Source organism: Somniosus microcephalus, chromosome 3 (assembly GCF_052327205.1).
Source record: "Somniosus microcephalus isolate GS21.2 chromosome 3, FLI_Smic_1.0, whole genome shotgun sequence".
Taxonomy (NCBI): domain Eukaryota; kingdom Metazoa; phylum Chordata; class Chondrichthyes; order Squaliformes; family Somniosidae; genus Somniosus; species Somniosus microcephalus.
The window spans coordinates 74,199,187-74,218,969 of record NC_140989.1 but is presented as its reverse complement, the minus strand read 5'-3'; the positions used below and the strand labels follow the sequence as shown (position 1 = coordinate 74,218,969).

General features: G+C 44.4%; 1 protein-coding gene across 7 annotated transcripts in view; it reads right to left on the bottom strand.

The window, feature by feature from the left end:
* The window catches only part of ush2a (Usher syndrome 2A (autosomal recessive, mild)), a 1,396,947-nt gene that overhangs the window by 508,000 nt on the left and 869,164 nt on the right, over positions 1 to 19,783 (bottom strand). For all 7 annotated transcript variants that reach the window (XM_085981146.1, XM_085981156.1, XM_085981149.1 and 4 more), the window contains 2 exons: positions 12,533 to 12,683; positions 9,573 to 9,715 (listed from right to left, as the gene is read on the bottom strand). In XM_085981146.1, the coding sequence (XP_085837272.1) occupies positions 9,573 to 9,715; positions 12,533 to 12,683 (294 nt within the window). The remainder of the gene's footprint in view (positions 1 to 9,572; positions 9,716 to 12,532; positions 12,684 to 19,783) is intronic.

Genomic DNA, 19,783 nt, shown 5'->3' with positions numbered 1-19,783 from the left:
TACACGCTAATCTTTTATGCGGGACCTTATCGAAAGCCTTTTGAAAATCCAAATACACCACATCCACTGGCTCTCCCTTATCTATTTTACCAGTTACATCCTCAAAAAATTCCAGTAGATTAGTCAAGCACGATTTACCTTTTGTAAATCCATGTTGACTTTGTCCGATCTGGTCACTTTTTTCCAAGTGCTCTGCTATTACATCCTTTAGAATGGACTCAAGCATTTTCCCCACTACTGATGTCAGGCTTACTGGTCTGTAATTCCCCGTTTTCTCTCTACCACCCTTTTTGAATAGTGGGGTAACATTAGCTACCCACCAATCCATGGGTACTGTTCCAGAGTCTATCGAATTTTGGAAGATGACCAGCAATGCATCTACTATTTCTAGGGCCACTTCCTTAAGTACCCTAGGATGTAGATTATCAGGCCCTGGGGATTTATCGGCCCTCAATCCCATCAATTTCCCTAACACCATTTCCCTACAAATACTGATTTCTATCAGTTCCTCCCTGTCATTAGACCCTATGTATCCCGACATCTTTGGGAGGATATTTGTGTCCTCCTTTGTGAAGACAGAACCAAAGTATGTATTTAATTGGTCTGCCTTTTCTTTGTTCCCCATTATAAATTCCCCTGATTCTGACTGCAAGGGACCTACGCTTGAGTCATAGAGTCATAGAGTTATACAGCACGGATAGAGGCCCTTCGGCCCATCGTGTCCGCGCCGGCCATCAAGCCCTGTCTAATCTAATCCCATATTCCAGCATTTGGTCCGTAGCCTTGTATGCTGTGGCATTTCAAGTGCTCGTCCAAATGCTTCTTAAATGTTGTGAGGGTTCCTGCCTCCACAACCCTTTCAGGCAGTGAGTTCCAGACTCCAACCACCCTCTGGGTGAAAAAGTTCTTTCTCAAATCCCCTCTAAACCTCCTGCCCTTTACCTTGAAGCTATGCCCCCTAGTTATTGACCCCTCTACTAAGGGAAAAAGCTCCTCAGCATCCATCCTATCTATGCCCCTCATAATTTTGTACACCTCAATCATGTCCCCCCTCAGCCTCCTCTGCTCCAAGGAAAACAAACCCAATCTGCCCAGTCTCTCTTCATAGCTGAAGCGCTCCAGCCCTGGTAACATCCTGGTGAACCTCCTCTGCACCCTCTCCAACGCGATCACATCCTTCCTGTAGTGTGGCGACCAGAACTGCACACAGTATTCCAGCTGTGGCCTAACCAGTGTTTTATACAGCTCCATCATAACCTCCTTGCTCTTATATTCAATGCCTCGGCTAATGAAGGCAAGTATCCCATATGCCTTTTTTACCACCTTATCCACCTGTTCCGCCGCCTTCAGGGATCTGTGTACTTGCACACCCAGATCCCTCTGACCCTCCGTCTTGCCTAGGGTCTTACCATTCATTGTATATTCCCTTGCCTTGTTAGTCCCCCCAAAGTGCATCACCTCGCACTTTTCCGGGTTAAATTCCATTTGCCACTGTTCCGCCCATCTGACCAACCCATCTATATCATCCTGCAGACTGAGGCTACCCTCCTCGCTATTTACCACCCTACCAATTTTTGTATCATCCGCGAACTTACTGATCATACCTTTTACATTCATATCCAAGTCATTAATGTAGACCACAAACAGCAAGGGACCCAGCACCGATCCCTGTGGTACCCCACTGGCCACAGGCTTCCAGTCACAAAAACAACCTTCGACCATCACCCTCTGCCTTCTGCCACTAAGCCAGTTTTGTATCCAACGTGCCAAGGCACCCTGGATTCCATGGGCTCTTACCTTCTTGACCAGTCTCCTGTGCGGGACTTTATCGAAGGCCTTACTGAAATCCATGTATACCACATCCACTGCGTTACCCTCATCCACACACCTAGTCACCCCCTCAAAAAATTCAATCAAATTAGTCAGACATGATCTTCCCTTGACAAAGCCATGTTGACTATCCCTGATTAATCCTTGCCTCTCCAAGTGGAGACAAATTTTGTCCCTCAGAATTTTTTCCAATAATTTTCCTACCACTGATGTTAGGCTCACTGGCCTGTAGTTCCCCGGTTTTTCCCTACTTCCCTTCTTGAATAATGGTACTACATTAGCGGTTCTCCAGTCCTCTGGCACATCCCCTGTGGCCAGAGAGGTCCTGAATATATGTGTTAGAGCCCCCGCAATCTCTTCCTTTGCCTCACCCAGCAGCCTGGGATACATTTCATCCGGGCCTGGGGATTTATCCATTTTTAGGCCAGCTAAAACCGCCAATACCTCCTCCCCCTCGATGTTAATATGTTCGAGCATATCACAGTCCCCCCGCCCTATTTCTATGTCTACATCATCCTTCTCCATCGTGAAAACAGATGCAAAAAATTCATTTAGAACCCCTCCTACATCTTCCGGCTCCACACACAGATTGCCACTTTTGTCCCTAATGGGCCCTATTTTTTCCCTAGTTATCCTCTTACCCTTAATATACTTATAAAACATCTTAGGATTTTCCTTTATTTTGCTCGCCAGTGCTATTTCATGGCCCCTCCTTGATCTCCTAATTTCTTTTTTAAGTATCCCCCTGCACTTTTTGTACTCCTCTAGGGCTTCCTCCGTCTTTAGCCTTTTGTATTTGCCAAAAGCCCTCCTTTTTTTCCTAATCCATTCTCGTATATCCCCTGACATCCAAGGTTCCCTGTGGCTTTTGGAACCACCCTTGACCTTTACGGGAACATGTTGCCATTGTATGATCTCAATCTCCCTTCTGAAAACCTCCCATTGCTCCGATGCGGATTTTCCTACAAGTAGCTGATCCCAGTCCATTTTGGCCAGATCCTGCCTTATCCTATGAAAATCGGCCTTCCCCCAATTTAGAACCTTTATTTCTGGCCCATCCATGTCCTTTTCCATGACCACCTTAAATCTTACCATATTATGGTCACTGTCACCAAAGTGCTCACCTACTAGCACTTTTTCCACTTGGCCAGCCACATTCCCTAGAATTAGGTCCAGTACCGCCCCCTCTCTTGTAGGACTTTCTACATGCTGGCTCAAAAAGCTCTCCTGGATGCACTTTAAGAATTCTACACCCTCTGAGCCTTTCACACTCTGACTATCCCAGTTAATATTGGGGAAGTTGAAATCCCCCATTATTATTACCCTATTATTTGCACATTTCTCTGAGATTTGCCTACATATCTGTTCCTCTATCTCCCCCTGACTGTTTGGAGGCCTATAGTACACTCCCAGCAAAGTGCTTGCCCCCTTTTTGTTTTTAAGCTCCACCCATATGGCCTCATTAGAGGAACCTGCTAATATATCATCCCTCCTTACTGCAGTAATTGACTCCTTAATTAATATTGCGACACCCCCTCCTCTTATACCTCCCCCTCTGTCTCGCCTGAAGATTCTGTACCCCGGAATATTGAGCTGCCAGTCTTGCCCCTCCCTCAACCATGTCTCCGTGATAGCAACAATATCATACTCCCATGTGTTTATCAACACCTTCAGTTCATCCACCTTATTTGCAAGACTCCTTGCATTAAAATAGATGCCATCCAGCCTTGCCCTTATATGTTTGCCCTGTCTACCAAGCTGACTTGTTTTTTTCTCTATAATTGGCAGCACATCACCCCCTATTTCAGCTCCCCTCTGTATCCCATCCCCCTGCCAAGTTAGTTTAAACCCCCCCCAACAGTGCTAGCAAACCTCCCCGCAAGGATATTTGTCCCGCTCTGGTTCAGGTGCAACCCGTCCGACTTGTACAAGTCCCACCTTTCCCAGAAGCAGGCCCAGTGATCCAGGAAAGTAAAACCCTCCCCCCTACACCAACTCTTTAGCCACGCATTCATCTGCTCTATCCTCCCATTCCTATACTCACTAGCACGTGGCACTGGGAGTAATCCAGAGATTACAACCTTTGAGGTCCTGCTCTTTAATCTGTTACCTAGCTCCCTAAATTCTTGATGCAGGACCTCATCCCCCTTCCTTCCTATGTCGTTGGTCTCAATGTGGACCACGACCTCTGCCTGCTCACCCTCCCCCTTAAGAATGCCCTGCAGCCGCTCAGTGACATCCCTGACCCTGGCCCCAGGGAGGCAACAAACCATCCTGGAGTCACGTTTGCGGCCACAGAAACGCCTATCTGTTCCCCTTACGATAGAATCCCCTACCACTATTGCTCTCCCACTCTTTTTCCTCCCTTCCTGAGCAGCAGAAGCCTCCCTGGTGCCAGGAAGCTGGCTGCTGCTGCCTTCCCCTGGTAAGTCATCCCCCTCAACAGTATCCAACTTGGTATACTTGTTTGAAAGGGGGATGTCCGCAGGGGTTCCCTGCACTACCTGCCTGCCTTTGTTGCTCCGCCTGATGGTCACTTCACCAATATTTTTCTCTTCACATATCTATAAAAGCTTTTACAGTCAGTTTTTATGTTCCCTGAAAGCTTACTCTCATACTCATTTTCCCCCTCTTAATTAATCCCTGTCAATGGTGAGAGAGGTTGTTCCAATGAGGTGGCACTGGATATACAGTTGGCTCTAAACACTTGCAAGCTAAAGAAATCTCTATGTCTTACAAATGCAGTAACTAACAGTTTCTGAGCTCTGAAACTGAACATCTGCAGCATGACATCCTTTACACCACTTCTGCAGCCATCAGGTTATCAGATAAATCAAAGCAGACTCAACTCACGACAGGGTAAGCTGGCATGTTCCCCGAGCAGCGGGTAACCTGTGGGGGAGCACGTAAAATTGCAAGGTAGGCTCAAAATAGCATTAAATTGGCTGCTAACAAGCCATTTAATGATCTAAATTGTCTCCCCCGCCACTTGGTGTTGGGTCAGTTCTGCGCAGACAGACCCGACACTTGGGAGACTCGCGTGGAGGCCGGTCGATAGCGGGTTTCCTACCCGCTGTCAATCTTTGCTATTTTGACAGCGGACTCGCCTTCAAACCCGCCCGCACTCTGAGCGCCAGCAAAATCCAGCCCTCATTGCCTAAGCTCAGATACGAAAAGTGGCCTTTTGGTTAAGTGCAGGAAAGCTGCTGGAACCCATGGGTAGTGTACCGCAGCATGAGACAGTGTTATCAGCAGAAGAGGGGACAAATGAGGGAAAAGACTGCGATACACAAGGACCTTGGACCTAAGGTGCAACGTGATCCCATCTATTTTTTTCACTCCAAGGTTCTCTCTCCGCTACTCTCCTGAAGTGTTGCTTCCTTGCTAGATATGATTCCATGGATGCCAGGGGCAGGCACCCTCTGATACTACATCCAAGTGGCCATTATTCATCTGTAAACCTTAACAGCAGGTGTTGACAAGCTCTTCAACTGTGGAGACACCACAGCCAAGTCCATCCTGTCCTCACCTGACATCCACACATGCAGTTCTAGCAGGGAATCACTTGATAGTGATCAGGAACAGCAATTTTGGTTGATTTTCACCTACCCAAGGACACATAGGCCAATTGTAATGCCCCTACCAACGACCCAGTTGAGATTAGATAATTCAGCCGAGACCAGGGATAAAAAATGGAATGTTCCTGGTCTCAAAAATTCACTGATTTATTGGATAAACATATTGAGTTCTGATCCTATTAAGCTTGTTTCTAACAATTAGAAATGCAAACACCTTTGTTTGTACTCAGGCAATAGGCATCATGCAAACTCCCACTCAATGTTGTTCCCTGAACATTCTGTGTTCTGTGCGGATGCTACTTTCAAAACTCTCCGAAGAATAAATATGTGAAAGAGGTAATTGATTTTGAGTGCAGAAGTATTATTTAATGACAAATCAATCAGGGGAAACAGCAGTTAATATGAGCTACACTTTTTATTATTGTGTTTCAACTCTGCTCTTAAAAATTAATAACAGTGAAGCCCTGAAAGACAAGTTGTTATTTTAATATGTTTTTTAAGACGTGCTGCGATATTGGGCAGACCTGCAGGGACCACACTAAAAGTGATTAATTAGTCTATAGGAAACTCAAGTTCAAATCCTATTCTCACTGGACAAGTTTTACATCCTCATAAGGCTTCTGTGAAAGGCAGGAGAAAAGTAGTTAAAAGTGGGAGGGGGGGAGCAACTCCCTTCCTGGATGACCCTAGTGCAGGAACTAATGGGTCAGTAAAGAAACAAGACTAATAGTAAGATAGCAAAATACTGCGGATGCTGGAAATCCAAAATAACAACAGAAAACGCTGGAAAAACTCAGCAGGCCAGGGCAGCATCCGTGGAGAGAGAAACAGAGTTAACATTTCAGGTCAATGACCTTTCGTCAGAACTGGAAAAAAGCAGGAAAAGGAATAGATTGTGAAGCAAGTTAGGGGCTGGGAAAAAGGGGAGGGGATGAAAGAACAAAAGGGAAGGTCAGTGATAGGATAGAAAGCAGGAGAGATTAAGAGACATTGAGAGACATTAAGAGATATTCAAGGCGAGCGGAGGTGGTAATGGGACAGGTTAAGGAACAAAGGATGGCTATAGGTGAGGTGTGAATTGCGCTGGCAGAATGAAGGACAGCTGCCATGTGGGAGGGAAGAAAAAAGGCCAAACAAAAGTATGGATTAAAAAAAATTAAAAATGTATACATATGTGATAGGGGCCGAGGTTATGATCTGAAATTGTTGAACTTTATGTTGAGTCCAGAGGGCTGTAGAGTGCCTAATCGAAAGATGAGTTGCTGTTCCTCGAGCTTATGCTGAGCTTCCGTGGAACAATGCAAGAGGCCGAGGACGGTGAGGTCTGAGTGGGAATGGAGCGGTGAATTAAAGTGACAGGCCACTGGGAGCTTGGGGTCCCCCTTACGGACTGAACGGAGGTGTTCTGCAAAGCGGTCACCCAATCTATATAATAATAAGATAGTTGCCTATGGATTAGAACATTGTTTTCTGCTGTCTGAAGAAAATAGCACTCAACATAAGTGCAGGTGAGGTTTGAGCTTATAGTGTGGAAAGATAAAAGAGAAATGACACTATACTATCTCAAGTCAGTCGTTGTTGGAATTATGCAAGAAAAGCAACTTGATTCTAAAATGAGGTGAGAAGCTTAAACACATCGGGCCAGAAATTGGTGAACGAGGCTTGCCGCGCGTGCAAGCCCCGTATATGCACTTACCCCGCGCTACTGCCGATCAGCTCCAGGGACGCCTGGACTTGGTGTTTGAAAAAGAAGAATCCCGGGCAGCGTATGACGTCACGCCACCCAGGAGTGCAGCCAGCGCGAAGCCAGGAGCGTGCAGTGCAAGTGAGACACGCCCCTTGAGGTCTCAGTTTCAGTGGACACGCCCCCAATGTTTCTGTCAAGCTGCTAAGCATTTTTACATGCAAAGCAGCAGTTTAAATAGGTTTTTGGAAGTTTTTTGAAGATTTTGGTAACTTTTATAAACTTTTTTAAATGTTTACATTATTTTGAGTAATCTGAAGTAGTTTTAAAGAGAATTAAAACAATTTAAAGACTTTTAAAAGCCCTAAAATAATTTATTTAGCAATGTCGTCGTCATACGTGTCTTCACACTGTTCCCTTTGGGGAACTGTATGAAGTGGTGGAAGGATTTATGGCCGTGATTAACGCTCATTCCGTGACTGTAACCATCTTTGAACCAGCCATTAGGGCGGTTAGTCCTATGGCGGGAGGGTTTTACGGGCTCCCACAAGCTATACAAGGAGGGGGGGCCACCCACACCCACGGACGCAAATATCCCACTGGATGTCAACCCAGAATTTAGAGCCGGAGCTCCGACTCCACTTGCCGGGACTGTCTGGAGCGGGGTTCGAAACCCTACCCTGATCTGGCCCAGCGGCGGGGATCCTACCGCTATGACAAAGGCCCAATCCGATTAGCAACGTGAAATGGCAGCATAGGGCTCCAGTCACGGGGAGGGAAAAGGCGCAGGAAACGTATGGGTGTCACCTTTTGTGCGGAGCGGGCCTTTTGCGTAGCAGTAAGCATCCCCGCCGCTGGGCCAGAAGGAGTAGGGTTTTGAACCCCACTCCAGACAGTCCCGGCAAGTGGAGTCGGAGCTCCAACTTTAAATTCTGGGTGGACATCCAGCGGGATACTTGCGTCCGTGGGTGTTGGTGGCCCCCCCCCCCTTCAGATGGGTTGTGGGAGCCCGTAAAACCCTCCCGCCATAGGACTAACCACCCTAATGGCTGGTTCAAAGATGGTTACGGTCACGGAATGAGCGTTAATCACAGCCATAAATCCTTCCACCACTTCATACAGTTCCCCAAAGGGAACAGTGTGAGGATACATACGATGATGACCTCTTGCGCAATGCACCTCCTTGGACCCTCAGTCGCAGATGCGAGGGGGCAAGTCATGCAATTGTTAAATTTTTCATTTTATTGACATGTAAAATGTTGGCCCAGTAATTCCCTTCCAAATGCGCGAGTACGGTCGGGGTACTTGCGCATCTGGCTGGATGAAATGCCGGTTTTCAGCATGCACAGTGCATGTGGGGAAAACCGGCATTTCCTGTCCTCTGAACGAAGGGGTTCAGAGGCAGAACGCGTGCGACTGCACAGGCAGCGCGTGCGCAGTATAATTCGCCGCTTTCATTAATGCTTTCAGTGAGGTCAAGTCATTACAACTTACACATGAAAAAAGCATGGGTACAGTTGCTCCAGAGGCTGCGGAGGAAGATATTTATTATCATGGAGCTTCTGAAAGTATGTATGTCTGTATATATTCCTTTGCGTGTTATGTATATATTCCTTTACTTATGTGTATGAATGTATTATTTAATTATGACTTTCAGAGAAAGTAACTTATTGGAAAATCATAATTAAAAACATACATTCATACACATTAGTAAAGGAATATAAAACATACATACATATACGTAAAGGAATATATGTGGACATACATACATAACTCATTCTCACATTCCATTCACACAGCCACAATTGCTCCTTCTACCTACCGTTCTGAAAACCCTTTAAAAAAAAAAAAAAAATTTAAACTTTAAAACTTACTTAAAATTTCTTAAAATAACTTCCCTCCCTTTCCCAAACAAAAATATTGCATTTCAGAAGCTCCACGATAAAATATATCTTCCTCCGCAGCCAATGAACAACTTTACACTTGCTTTTTTCAAGTGTAACTTCTAAGGACTTACCCTCACTGAATCCATCATTGAAATCCACAAAGTTCACTGCGCAAGCGCTGCCTGTGCAGTCGCACGCGCTGTGAATAGACCTCGGGTCTGGAAATGCCGGCGTTCCCCGCATGCGCTGTTCCTGCTGAACGCCGGCATTTCCAACGGCCAGATGCGTGAGTACCCCGACCGTACTCACGCTTCTGGCTGCGAATTTCTGGCCCATCATGAATCTGTTCAGTGGTTACTCATGGTTCCAGCTATTATCAACAATAATCATTTACATGCTCTGATCTTAAAAACATGTTCTCAAAAGTACCTTCAATGACTACTCTAAAAATAATTATCACATTTTAAAATATTGGTATAATTTCCAGGATATTTCATAAGAATCTCCACCCCACTATTATTGACGTGTTACAATTTTCAGGCATGATATTATTCAATGTTTTTGCTACATCCCTATGGTATACAGCATACTTACTGTCTTCTGAGGTAACCATCTGTGCCCAGTCACTAATGGCACTGCCATATCCATTGGAAATAACCAGTCTGAACTCGTAGGCTGTATATGGGTGAAGACCTGTTGCTAAATAGCTAAAGGCTGCAGTTGGATTGGGCAACAAGCTGTAATGAATAGACATGTTAATACAGCATTTATTTGTTCTATACACTCCAGAAAACTTGCAGATATTTGCAGAACTGCTTTTTTCAAAGTGGCTATAAAATGAACATTTTCTATATGGTATTTATTTGCAATGATAGTGTAATTAGATAATGTGACACCTTCTAAAAGAGGTCTCACACCACCTGCCTAAATTTGGTGAGCAACTTTACAATCAAATTGTGTTATGCAGTATCAATGCAGAACAGAAAGCACTACAATATGATGTAAACTGTATAATTGGCTTGATATACTTAGGCAGGTATAATATACATATAATTTAAAATTAAAAAGTCACTAACAGATCCATCAAAAGTAGGTCACTATACAGTATTATCAAATTTTCAATTGTTAAATTAAAATGATGCATTCTGTTTAATTTAAGCGCTTTAAATTTCACAATTGTGCAATTTTTAATTTAAATAAGACATCTGGATTTTCAACAGACCAACTAAACCATACATTACCACAATTGTCACTGTCCCATATCCAATTCCCTCCACCTCAGTTCACAAAGAAACTCTACTTACCCCAGATGCAGTTCATAGAGACACTACCTCATACAATTGCCTACCTTTTCAGAGACACGCTTCCTCCTCCAACACACCCAGTACATACTGGCACTCTTCCTTTCATTGCCATCCATTTCCTCCTTTCATTTTTTTAAATCATCCTTTGGGATATGGGTGTCACTGACAAAGCCTCAATGTATTGCCCATCTCTAGTTGCCTTTGAGAAGATAATGGCAAGCCTTCTTCTTGAACCACTGCATTTTGTGTGATGAAGTTACTCCCACAATTCTGTTAGGTAGGGAGTTCCAGGATTTTGACCCAGTGACAATGAGAGCGGTGATATACGTTTAAGTCAGGATGGTGTGTGACTTGGAGGGGATCTTGGAGGTGATGGTGTTCCCATGCACCTGCTGCCTTTGACCTTCTAGGTGGTGCAGGTGGCGGATTTGCCGAAGCAGCCTTGGCAACTTGCTGCAGTGCATCCTGTAGACAGTACACACTGCAGCCACAGTACGCCAGTGGTGAATGGAGTGGATGTATAAGCTAATGGATATAGTGCTGATCAAGTGGACTGCTTTGTCCTAGACGGTGTTGAGCTTCTTGAATGTTGTTGCAGTTGCATGTGGAGAGTATTCCATCTTTCAATGCCATCCATTTCCTATTTCACTGCCATCAATTTCCCTGTTTTCCCCATTTCATTGCCATCCATTTCCTCCTTTTATAGCCATCCATTTCTTCTTTTCATTGCTCTCCATTTCCCCATTTTCTCCCTTTCTTTGCCTATTCCCACCTTGACTACCATCCAGTTTTACTTTCATTGACATTCATTATCCACTGGTCGCTCAGTCCAGCTAAGTCCTTCTTCTAATCCACTAGACTGGCAAAGGGCGGGGTGGGGGCGGTGGTGGTGGTGGGAGTGAAATTAGTCTAGTTCAGTAGTGTGAAACAGGTGATAGCGAATCGGAATCCTGTTATACATTGTGCCAGTTTTTGATTTCCATAGACTTGGAAAATATTGCCAAGATTTTGAATTTCAAAACCAAGTAAAACAGACAGTAAAACTAGTCAAGTCTGCAAAAAGAGCTTGACCTATCGTTCTGTGAACTTCAGTGGAAAAGAGATTGGGCGTGGTGTAAAACTGGCTGCCGATTCGCTATGAGCCCGTTTCGCGCTACTGGCTTAGACCAATTTCACCCCCTAGGTCTTTCTCTCTTCTCAGTACCACTGCTAATGTCATTGGCAGAGACGGCAACTGCTGTATACTGTACAGTACACAAAGGTTGGCATCAGCAATAGTTAATGCAGACAGTTAACAGGTATGTGAAGGTGAAGTTTTTGCCTTTTTTGTGGACATAGGTCACGACAGTTCTGGGAGAGAGAGATTGATTACCCACCGTTGTCAGTCTCCATGAGGATGAATTACCTACTGGATCTGGTGCTGATCCCTGTTTCCATTGCCAAACAGCCTGGAAATACTGCAACAGACTGACAATCACTGCCCACTCCCTGCCATCTCCTTTGTCTCCCTACATCCTGATATAGTATTTGTATTCACCTCAAAGATAAAACACTGACTGACCCCTGCATAGGATTGGAACCCAGCAACTTCAGGTCCCTAATCTGGCACTCAGCTGACTCAGCTACTTTACATAATTGGGTATTGAGTAACTTTCCCAAATAATTTAACTTTTGAGCTCAGAATCCCAACAGAAATTTAGAGCAACCGAATTCTGAGTAGTTCAAATAAGAATCATAATTTAAAGTCAAAATTGATCTGAATGTTCATCTTTACATCTCCACTATGTAATACGTTACTCGATGAGTAAGCAATATTATTCAAAATAATTGATTGCAATAGTATTTAAAATTCAGCAAGTCCAGCCTGGGAGCAACTTAACTGTTCAAACTGTTCAACCAGCAGACAAGCAGAAAGATGTCATATTGTCACCAATCATGTCAGGGAAAAATACATTATGGGTGCATTCTTCCAACATATAGTTATATAAATCAGGAGACATGCAAGTGAACCATTTAAATTTAGAACTTTTTAAGCAGGGTTAAGTTCCTGTTAAAGACAACTTTCTGTTTTGATATTAGTATGTAGCTAAAAATACATCAAATACAATAAACTAATGGCAACTAATTTATTCTCGTTAGTAGGAAACTAAACAAATCTATTTATAATGTAAACCAGTAAAAAAAATGTAATTTCAATAATTGAAAAAGAATAATCAGCTAAATCATGTCTTTGCTATGTACACTACATACTCTGAAATATCACCACCGGAATGCAGGAGCCTTGTCTGAAGCTGGTAGCTGGGCAAGCCTGGAGCATTGTTACGAGCTGGTGCAGACCAGGCAACCTGAAGACTGGTCGGAGTGGCAGATGAGAGCCTTGGAGGCAGCACACCATCTGGAGCTGTCGAAAAGCATGGAAGAATTAGAGCAGAGAAAACTGCAGCGAACATATGCTGAATGGATTCAAAACGCTCCTCAAACCAAAAAAAAACAATTCCTGGGGATCACCAGCAATCGTACTCTGTCAGAAATATTCTAAGGCTTTCACTGCTAAATTGCTTGTATGCAAATTTTATAATAGTATTACTAAAATGGTGATTAGATTTTTAAAAAAAGCAGGAAAATTCTTCGTATGTTAAAGGTAACTTTTCACTGTCAGTATACAAAGCTTTTTTTTGATCATCATAAACATTTTTATTTGTAAGTCCTGCCTTAAATGTATTTCATATTGTAATACTTTATGCATTCTGATATAAAAATGGGTTTTACTTGTTTACATGAAATACAGCTACTGAGTCTAAGTTATGCATAAACATATACATTTTTGAACTAAAGTGTGAAGAAGTAAGCTCTGCTAAACTGTGACGTGCCATTGATGTTAGTCATCTTATCTTTTGTCTGGAGAATTCTGATTTTGTTTGGCTAATCGGAGTTCTTCCTAACGCTGCCTGAAGATACAGCGAGGTAGATCCTAGGACACCATCAAGACTGAGCACTGTTAGCTCCTGTACTGAGTTTGTTACTATTGCTAAGATTGATGTCTGAAAATTCAAACTGTACTTGATCAGTCACTAGGGCCACCAGGCAAAGATTGAATATCCTTAATACCTCAGTCATGGCAAGTGACCATACTCTTAAATCTCATACAAAATCTACTGTAGACAAACCATCCAGGAGATACTGCCATGATAATATAACATTGGATATACTAAACTTACATTTATTAATGTCGCATTCTACCTGAGTTTCCAGTTAATGGCAAATGTCTTGGCTCAAATTACTTCCCCAAGTGGCTATTTCGCAATATGGACCAACTTAGGCTTAGATATATATTCACAGTTATGATCTTCACAGTTATATATATATGTTATAACAGTCACAGTTTTTTCAATATTAAGTTATTGTTATAATTACATCTTAGTGTTGTCCTCATCTCTCTGTATCTTTCCTGTGCATATCTCTAATTATCAAGTTGTCAACTTGGAAAAAGGGTGCACTCATCTCTATAGTCCCACCATTTGCTTGTCTGATTAGCAAGGGAAGAATTATATAATCTGTGGCCCTGATTTTCTAACAGTGTTATGGAAGGCATTTTTAGTAGTAGTAAAACAAATCATTAAAAGCAATGTTAAACCACCTTATTGATGGTTAAAGGCCTATTAAGACAAAACTTGGCATTTGCTAGATAAACTTTATCAGTAGCAACAGCATTTTTTAATTCGATCTGAGATCAGAGCTACTGCTGACATTTAAACATGAGCATCCCTGGTCTCATCAATGCAGTGCCACAAATTTACTCTGATAATTATTTATCTGGTTCTTTTGCCAATTATCTTAAATCTGTGTCCTCTGGTTACCAACCCATCACCAGTGGAAACAGTTTCTCCTTATTTACTCCATCAAAACCCCTCATTATTTTGAACACCTCTGTTGTGTATGTAATATGTGTGCTACTTTGAACCTATGAACAGGACTGCACTACTTGTTGGGCGTAGTGATACGCAGTACCACTCCTGGCCATAGGGGTATAAATAGTACTGTGGGTACTGATCTCCCCTCAGTTCCCGCCTGTGGGCATGAAGTAAAGACCTACGTATAGTCCCTACCTCCAACCAGTAAAGACCTGTTTGAGTTATACGTTTAAGTCTTTGTGTTAATTGTTCAATACAATACACATACTTAACACTGGCGACGAGTCAGGTTCTTACCCTGCGGCAGTTGAAGAGAGGTTTCAAACATCACCACCCCACTAGAAGCGACAGGCTTTAGGACTCTGAAGCCTCCATCAGCGACTGAGCACTGGAATGCAGCAGCCATCCTGACAGCTTCCAGCGACTGACAGAAGTCTTTCTGCAGTTTCCTTGTTCAACCTAGGTGGTGGGGTAAGCCGTGCAGCGTTGGCTGCAAAGACAGGGCTGGGGAAGTTGGAGAAGATAAGGGCGATCGCAATCCCTGATAAGAGCCGCGGTGAAACGCGCGAGCGGGTAAGCCAGAGCCCGGGAGGGAGCGAGCAAGAGCCGCTTCGGTCGGGAGCCACTTCGCTATCCAGCGATCGCATCCGCTGATAAGGGCCGCACTCGGGCGATCGCGGCGAAGATAAGGGCCGCACTCGGGGGCTGAAGGGAGACGGCGTCGGGGGACGGGTGAAGACCGCCAAGCGCGGGAAAACCGCCATTTTGTGGGCGGAGGACGACGGCAAGAGCGGGAAGCCGCCATCTTTGATAACAAGTAAACAAAATAAAATCTGAGAAATTGCAAATCTACAATGCCTAAACACGGGAATATTAGCACCTTTGATAGTGACCTCGAAGATTGGGCCATATATGTTGAAAGAGTAAAAAATTATTGTAAGGCCAATAAAATTCGTGACCAAGATAAAGCTCTAACATTATTAAATTTAATGGGTGCGAAGACATACGGGCAATTGAAACACCTGTTATCACCAGATGAACCGGCGGATAAGACGTTCGATGAGATTGTTACTGTCCTGAAAGATCATCTAAACCCCACGCCGCTGATGCTAGCGGAACGATTTAAATTTTACGACAGAAGGCAGCTACAGCATGAAAGCAATGCTGAATATTTGCTGGAATTGCGTAAATTAGCGAAATATTGCCAGTTTGGAACGGGACTGACAGATGCACTACGAGACAAATTTGTGTGTGGTTTATTTAAACAGGATACACAAAAGCGACTGCTCGAGGAGAATGAGCTGACGCTTGAGAAGGCGGTCACTATGGCAGCAGCACACGAAGCCGCAGCGAGAGGCACGGCAGTAATGCAGCTACGGTCACCGGAGCTCAGTGCACACAAATTGGGTGTGAGTTCTGGCAAATGTTATCGTTGTGGAAAGACAACGCATGATCAGAACCAGTGTTGGTTTAAAAACCAAGAATGTAGAACTTGTGGTAGGCTTGGACATATAGCTAGAGTATGCAGGTCAGGGAAGAAGACCAGCAACAAGAAGTCACCGCAAGGAAAATACGCAAAGGTACACAAGGTGACCGAACAGGAGTCCGATTCAGACGCTAGCAGTAATGAACTGGCTAGCTTAAGCTGTAATGAACTGGCTAGCTTAAGAGTACTCAACGCTGGTAAGGGTGCAGACCTCCAGACAATTTGGGTCACTCTTCAGATAGAAGGAGTCCAAGTAAAACTGGAATTGGACACTGGATCGGCATTGACGGTCATAAATAAGAAAGATTACGGAAAGTTATTCCAACATATTCCCCTACAGGATACGGGGATTATATTGAAAACATACACGGGGCAAAGAGTGTACCCCATCGGGAAAATAGAGGTTGCAGTGGTCCACAAGGGCGAAGACAGTCAAATAATGGACTTATATGTGATATCTGAAGGAGGTTCTCCACTACTAGGACGGGAGTGGATTAGGAAAATGAATATGGACTGGCATTTCCTACAAACAATAACGAGTGAGAACTCGGTGAAGATAGTCGGCCCAGACTCTGGAACGGATGATGGTAAGCCCAACTCAGGTGCAAAAGACAAAGTTTCAGCACAGAATTCCACTGAGCAACAACAACATAGTTTAACTGTGGATTCTGAGTCTGGAAGTCTACTGATGTGCCCATTTCTGAGGGACACCGGGCTCGAACTCAACTCCATTTCAAACTACAACAGCAATTAGAACAAATGCTTCGCCGTTTTGAGCAAGAGTTGAATGCAACGAAAGAGTTCTTTGATATAGAGTTGGAGAATCTGGAAAGACAACAGAAGCAGCTGATGGAGAAAATGGAGCAGGAGCACACAAAACGTCTGATGTCAGAGGAGTTAACGGTCAGCCAACTCCTGCATATGCTGAAGTACAGGACTCTGAAATGGGAAAAACTTGAACACGAACTTCAATATTCAAACGAAAGGGGTTCGGAGCTCTCAAAGGTTATTGGAAGAGCTGAGGTGGCAACACAGACTGAGATGACTGCAACAGAGCAGCCCTTGGATGCCAAAAGTACGCTGACTCACGTCAACGTAGAACAACAGACCGCTGAAACAGCTGCTCCGGTAGAGGGATTGAATAGTCCGATCAATCAATCTCCAAAAGAAGTTGAAGTAGTAAAATCTCAAATGAGGTCATTAGTAAACGACTTGCTGAAAGCCCAGAAAAAGCTGGATGAAGAGGTACGCATGAAGAAGTCTCTTCAGGAAAGATGTCTGGACTTGGAACAAAAGCTGGCTAACGCCCAGCTGGGTATGGAGGAAATAGAAGACCCTCTCGCTGGCCTAGATCAGGACGACACCGAATATTACTATGTCCTGTCCTGCCCAACTTGTAACTTCGACTCCCACCATACAGAAATCATGGAGGAGCACCGAAAGTCTACGGAACATCGGGAGAAGGTGGCTCTACTACGGAAAAAGGAGGAAGAGAAGGAGGAACTGCGCATGCAGCTGGCAGCTGACAGTGGAGCCCAGAGAGTCTCCAAGAAGCAGAAAAGGAAAAGTCGAAACAGAAGATGACCCATCTGAACCATTATTACCTCTACCAGATCACACACGTGGTCCCTCCGAACGGAGCCAATTCAGTTCGAAAGTTCAAACTGTTAAATCCATGGAAGGACTATTGAATGAGTCACTCCAGCAACGTGAACCGACTACACCACAGAGATTGAATCTGTGAACTGTTTTCCGCAGAGACTGAATCTGTGATCTGTTTTGACATGAAGTTATCTATGTATCTATGTTATTCTGTTATGTAAACCTGAAGTTATATATGTATATATGTTATTACGTTATGTTAAATGGGGAGATGACTGTAAAGCTAGGAAGGGAGGAATGTTGTGTATGTAATATGTGTGCTACTTTGAACCTATGGACAGGACTGCACTACTTGTAGGGCGTAGTGATACGCAGTACCACTCCTGGCCATAGGGGTATAAATAGTACTGTGGGTACTGATCTCCCCTCAGTTCCCGCCTGTGGGCATGAAGTAAAGACCTACGTATAGTCCCTACCTCCAACCAGTAAAGACCTGTTTGAGTTATACGTTTAAGTCTTTGTGTTAATTGTTCAATACAATACACATACTTAACAGAAGGCAGTACTAAAAATCAGTGTACAACTTCTCCTTTCCGTGAATTCCCCAATGTGCTGCCTCTACAGCTGTGAGTCCCCAATATAATGTCTCTTATCCCACAAGTTTCCAATTGGCTGCTGAATCTTCCCTGATACATTGCTGAGCCTTCCTGAGGCAAAATGTGCTGTTGTACCCTCCCTGAGACACTTCCAAGTCCCCAGTGACCTGCAGTTTCCCTGGGCCCCAGATGTGCTGCTGACTCCTCCCTGACTGTAATGCAATGTTTCTCTCCCTCCAAATCCCCAGTGTGCTATCCTCCGAACAATGCATTATGTATTGTATCAGCTTGATTCTCACTTTGAGTGAGAGACATAGGTCTCTTCTGAGTCCAGCATCTCTTTTAGGTTAAAGTAATGTCATTTTTTTAACAATAAATATGGAGGAATTCTTACATACAGGAAACCACTGTTTAAAGTAAATACAAAATATTTGGAAAAAAGTTGATATCATCTAAATCAACACACAGTGCTATCCCTATGATGTCCTCCAATCAGTGATGCCACTGATTGATAGACTGATGTCAGGGCAAAGATCAGTATGCTGGGTCAGAGCAGGATGTAGCCAGAAGAAAGATCAGAGAGCTGTGAGAGAACTAAGATAGAAATCAAAGAGGAAGGGGAAAAAAATGTCAGAGAGTTGAAACAGAAAAAGGCACGGCTGAAAGAAAGAGATCAGAGAGTTGGGCCAGAATGAGCTCCAGTCAGGACAGAGATTAGGCAGTCAGTATAGACGGAAATAACAGACAACAGTTGTAGTGTATGTGCCTTCAAGTCAGAACTACTTTTACAGCTCCTGTATACTGTAGTACCGGCAGTGACCACACCTGTATATAAGCTTTGCGCATGCCTCTGTACCCCCAGTCTTGAGACTACCCTCCTCCAGTAAAGACCTGTTTATTGTTACTGTACAGCATCCGTGTGATTATTTAATAACAGCCTAACCACTGAACCACGGATCCAACAATGGCGACGAGTGTCGATTCGAATCTACCTGCAACATAAAAAAAAAAATATTCGAGGCCAGGAACACGGGCGTCGACCACGAGCAACCGCCCAGCAGTCAGGCAGAGATTGAACTTCGCAAGGGAGGCTGTGGAGAGCCGGGCTTGGTTCCCCAGCCACGACGAGCAGCAAGAGACCGACGACAGGTCCAGTGCAGACCCTTCCCGAGCACCGGCGGCTGAAGCCGACCGACGGCAGAGAGAAAGCCGAGCAGCGTCGACGGGGTAAGACAGAGGGTGAAGAGCGCAGGGCGCAGCCGGGGGTTGAACACCGAGCGGCGTCGAGAAAAAGAAAACAAACCGGAGAGAGGGTAGAGAAACAGCCGGGTTCTAGACTGAGCGGCATCGAAAAATATAAAAAGAACGCGCAGAGCACAGCCAGGGCTCACGGGCTGAACAGGGTCCGTGGGGCGAAGAAAGGGGAGTGCGGGAGACGCCATTGAGCCGCGGAGAAGAAAGAGCACGGGAGACGCCATTTTTAGAAGCCGCAGCGGAGAAGAAGGGCGAGCGCGGGAAGGAAGGAAATTGCGGGAGACACCATTTTGTGCCAGCGGAGAAGAAGGGGAAGCGCGGGAGGCGCCATTTTTGACAGTTAACTCACACCCAAGGATGCCGAAGAGTGGCAGTATCTCTACGTTCGACAATGAAGTCGAAGATTGGGCGACATATGTGGAACGTATTGAGGTGTACTGCAGGGCAAATGAAGTGCCAGATGCTAATAAAGCACTAGTTCTGTTAAATTTCATGGGTGCAAAAACTTATGGGTTACTGTGAAATCTAATAACCCCAGAGAAGCCGGTAAACAAGAATTTTGAAAGCATAGTAGAAATCCTACAGGACCACTTAAACCCCACACCGCTGCTGATAGCAGAACGATTTAAGTTCCATAAAAGGAACCAACACA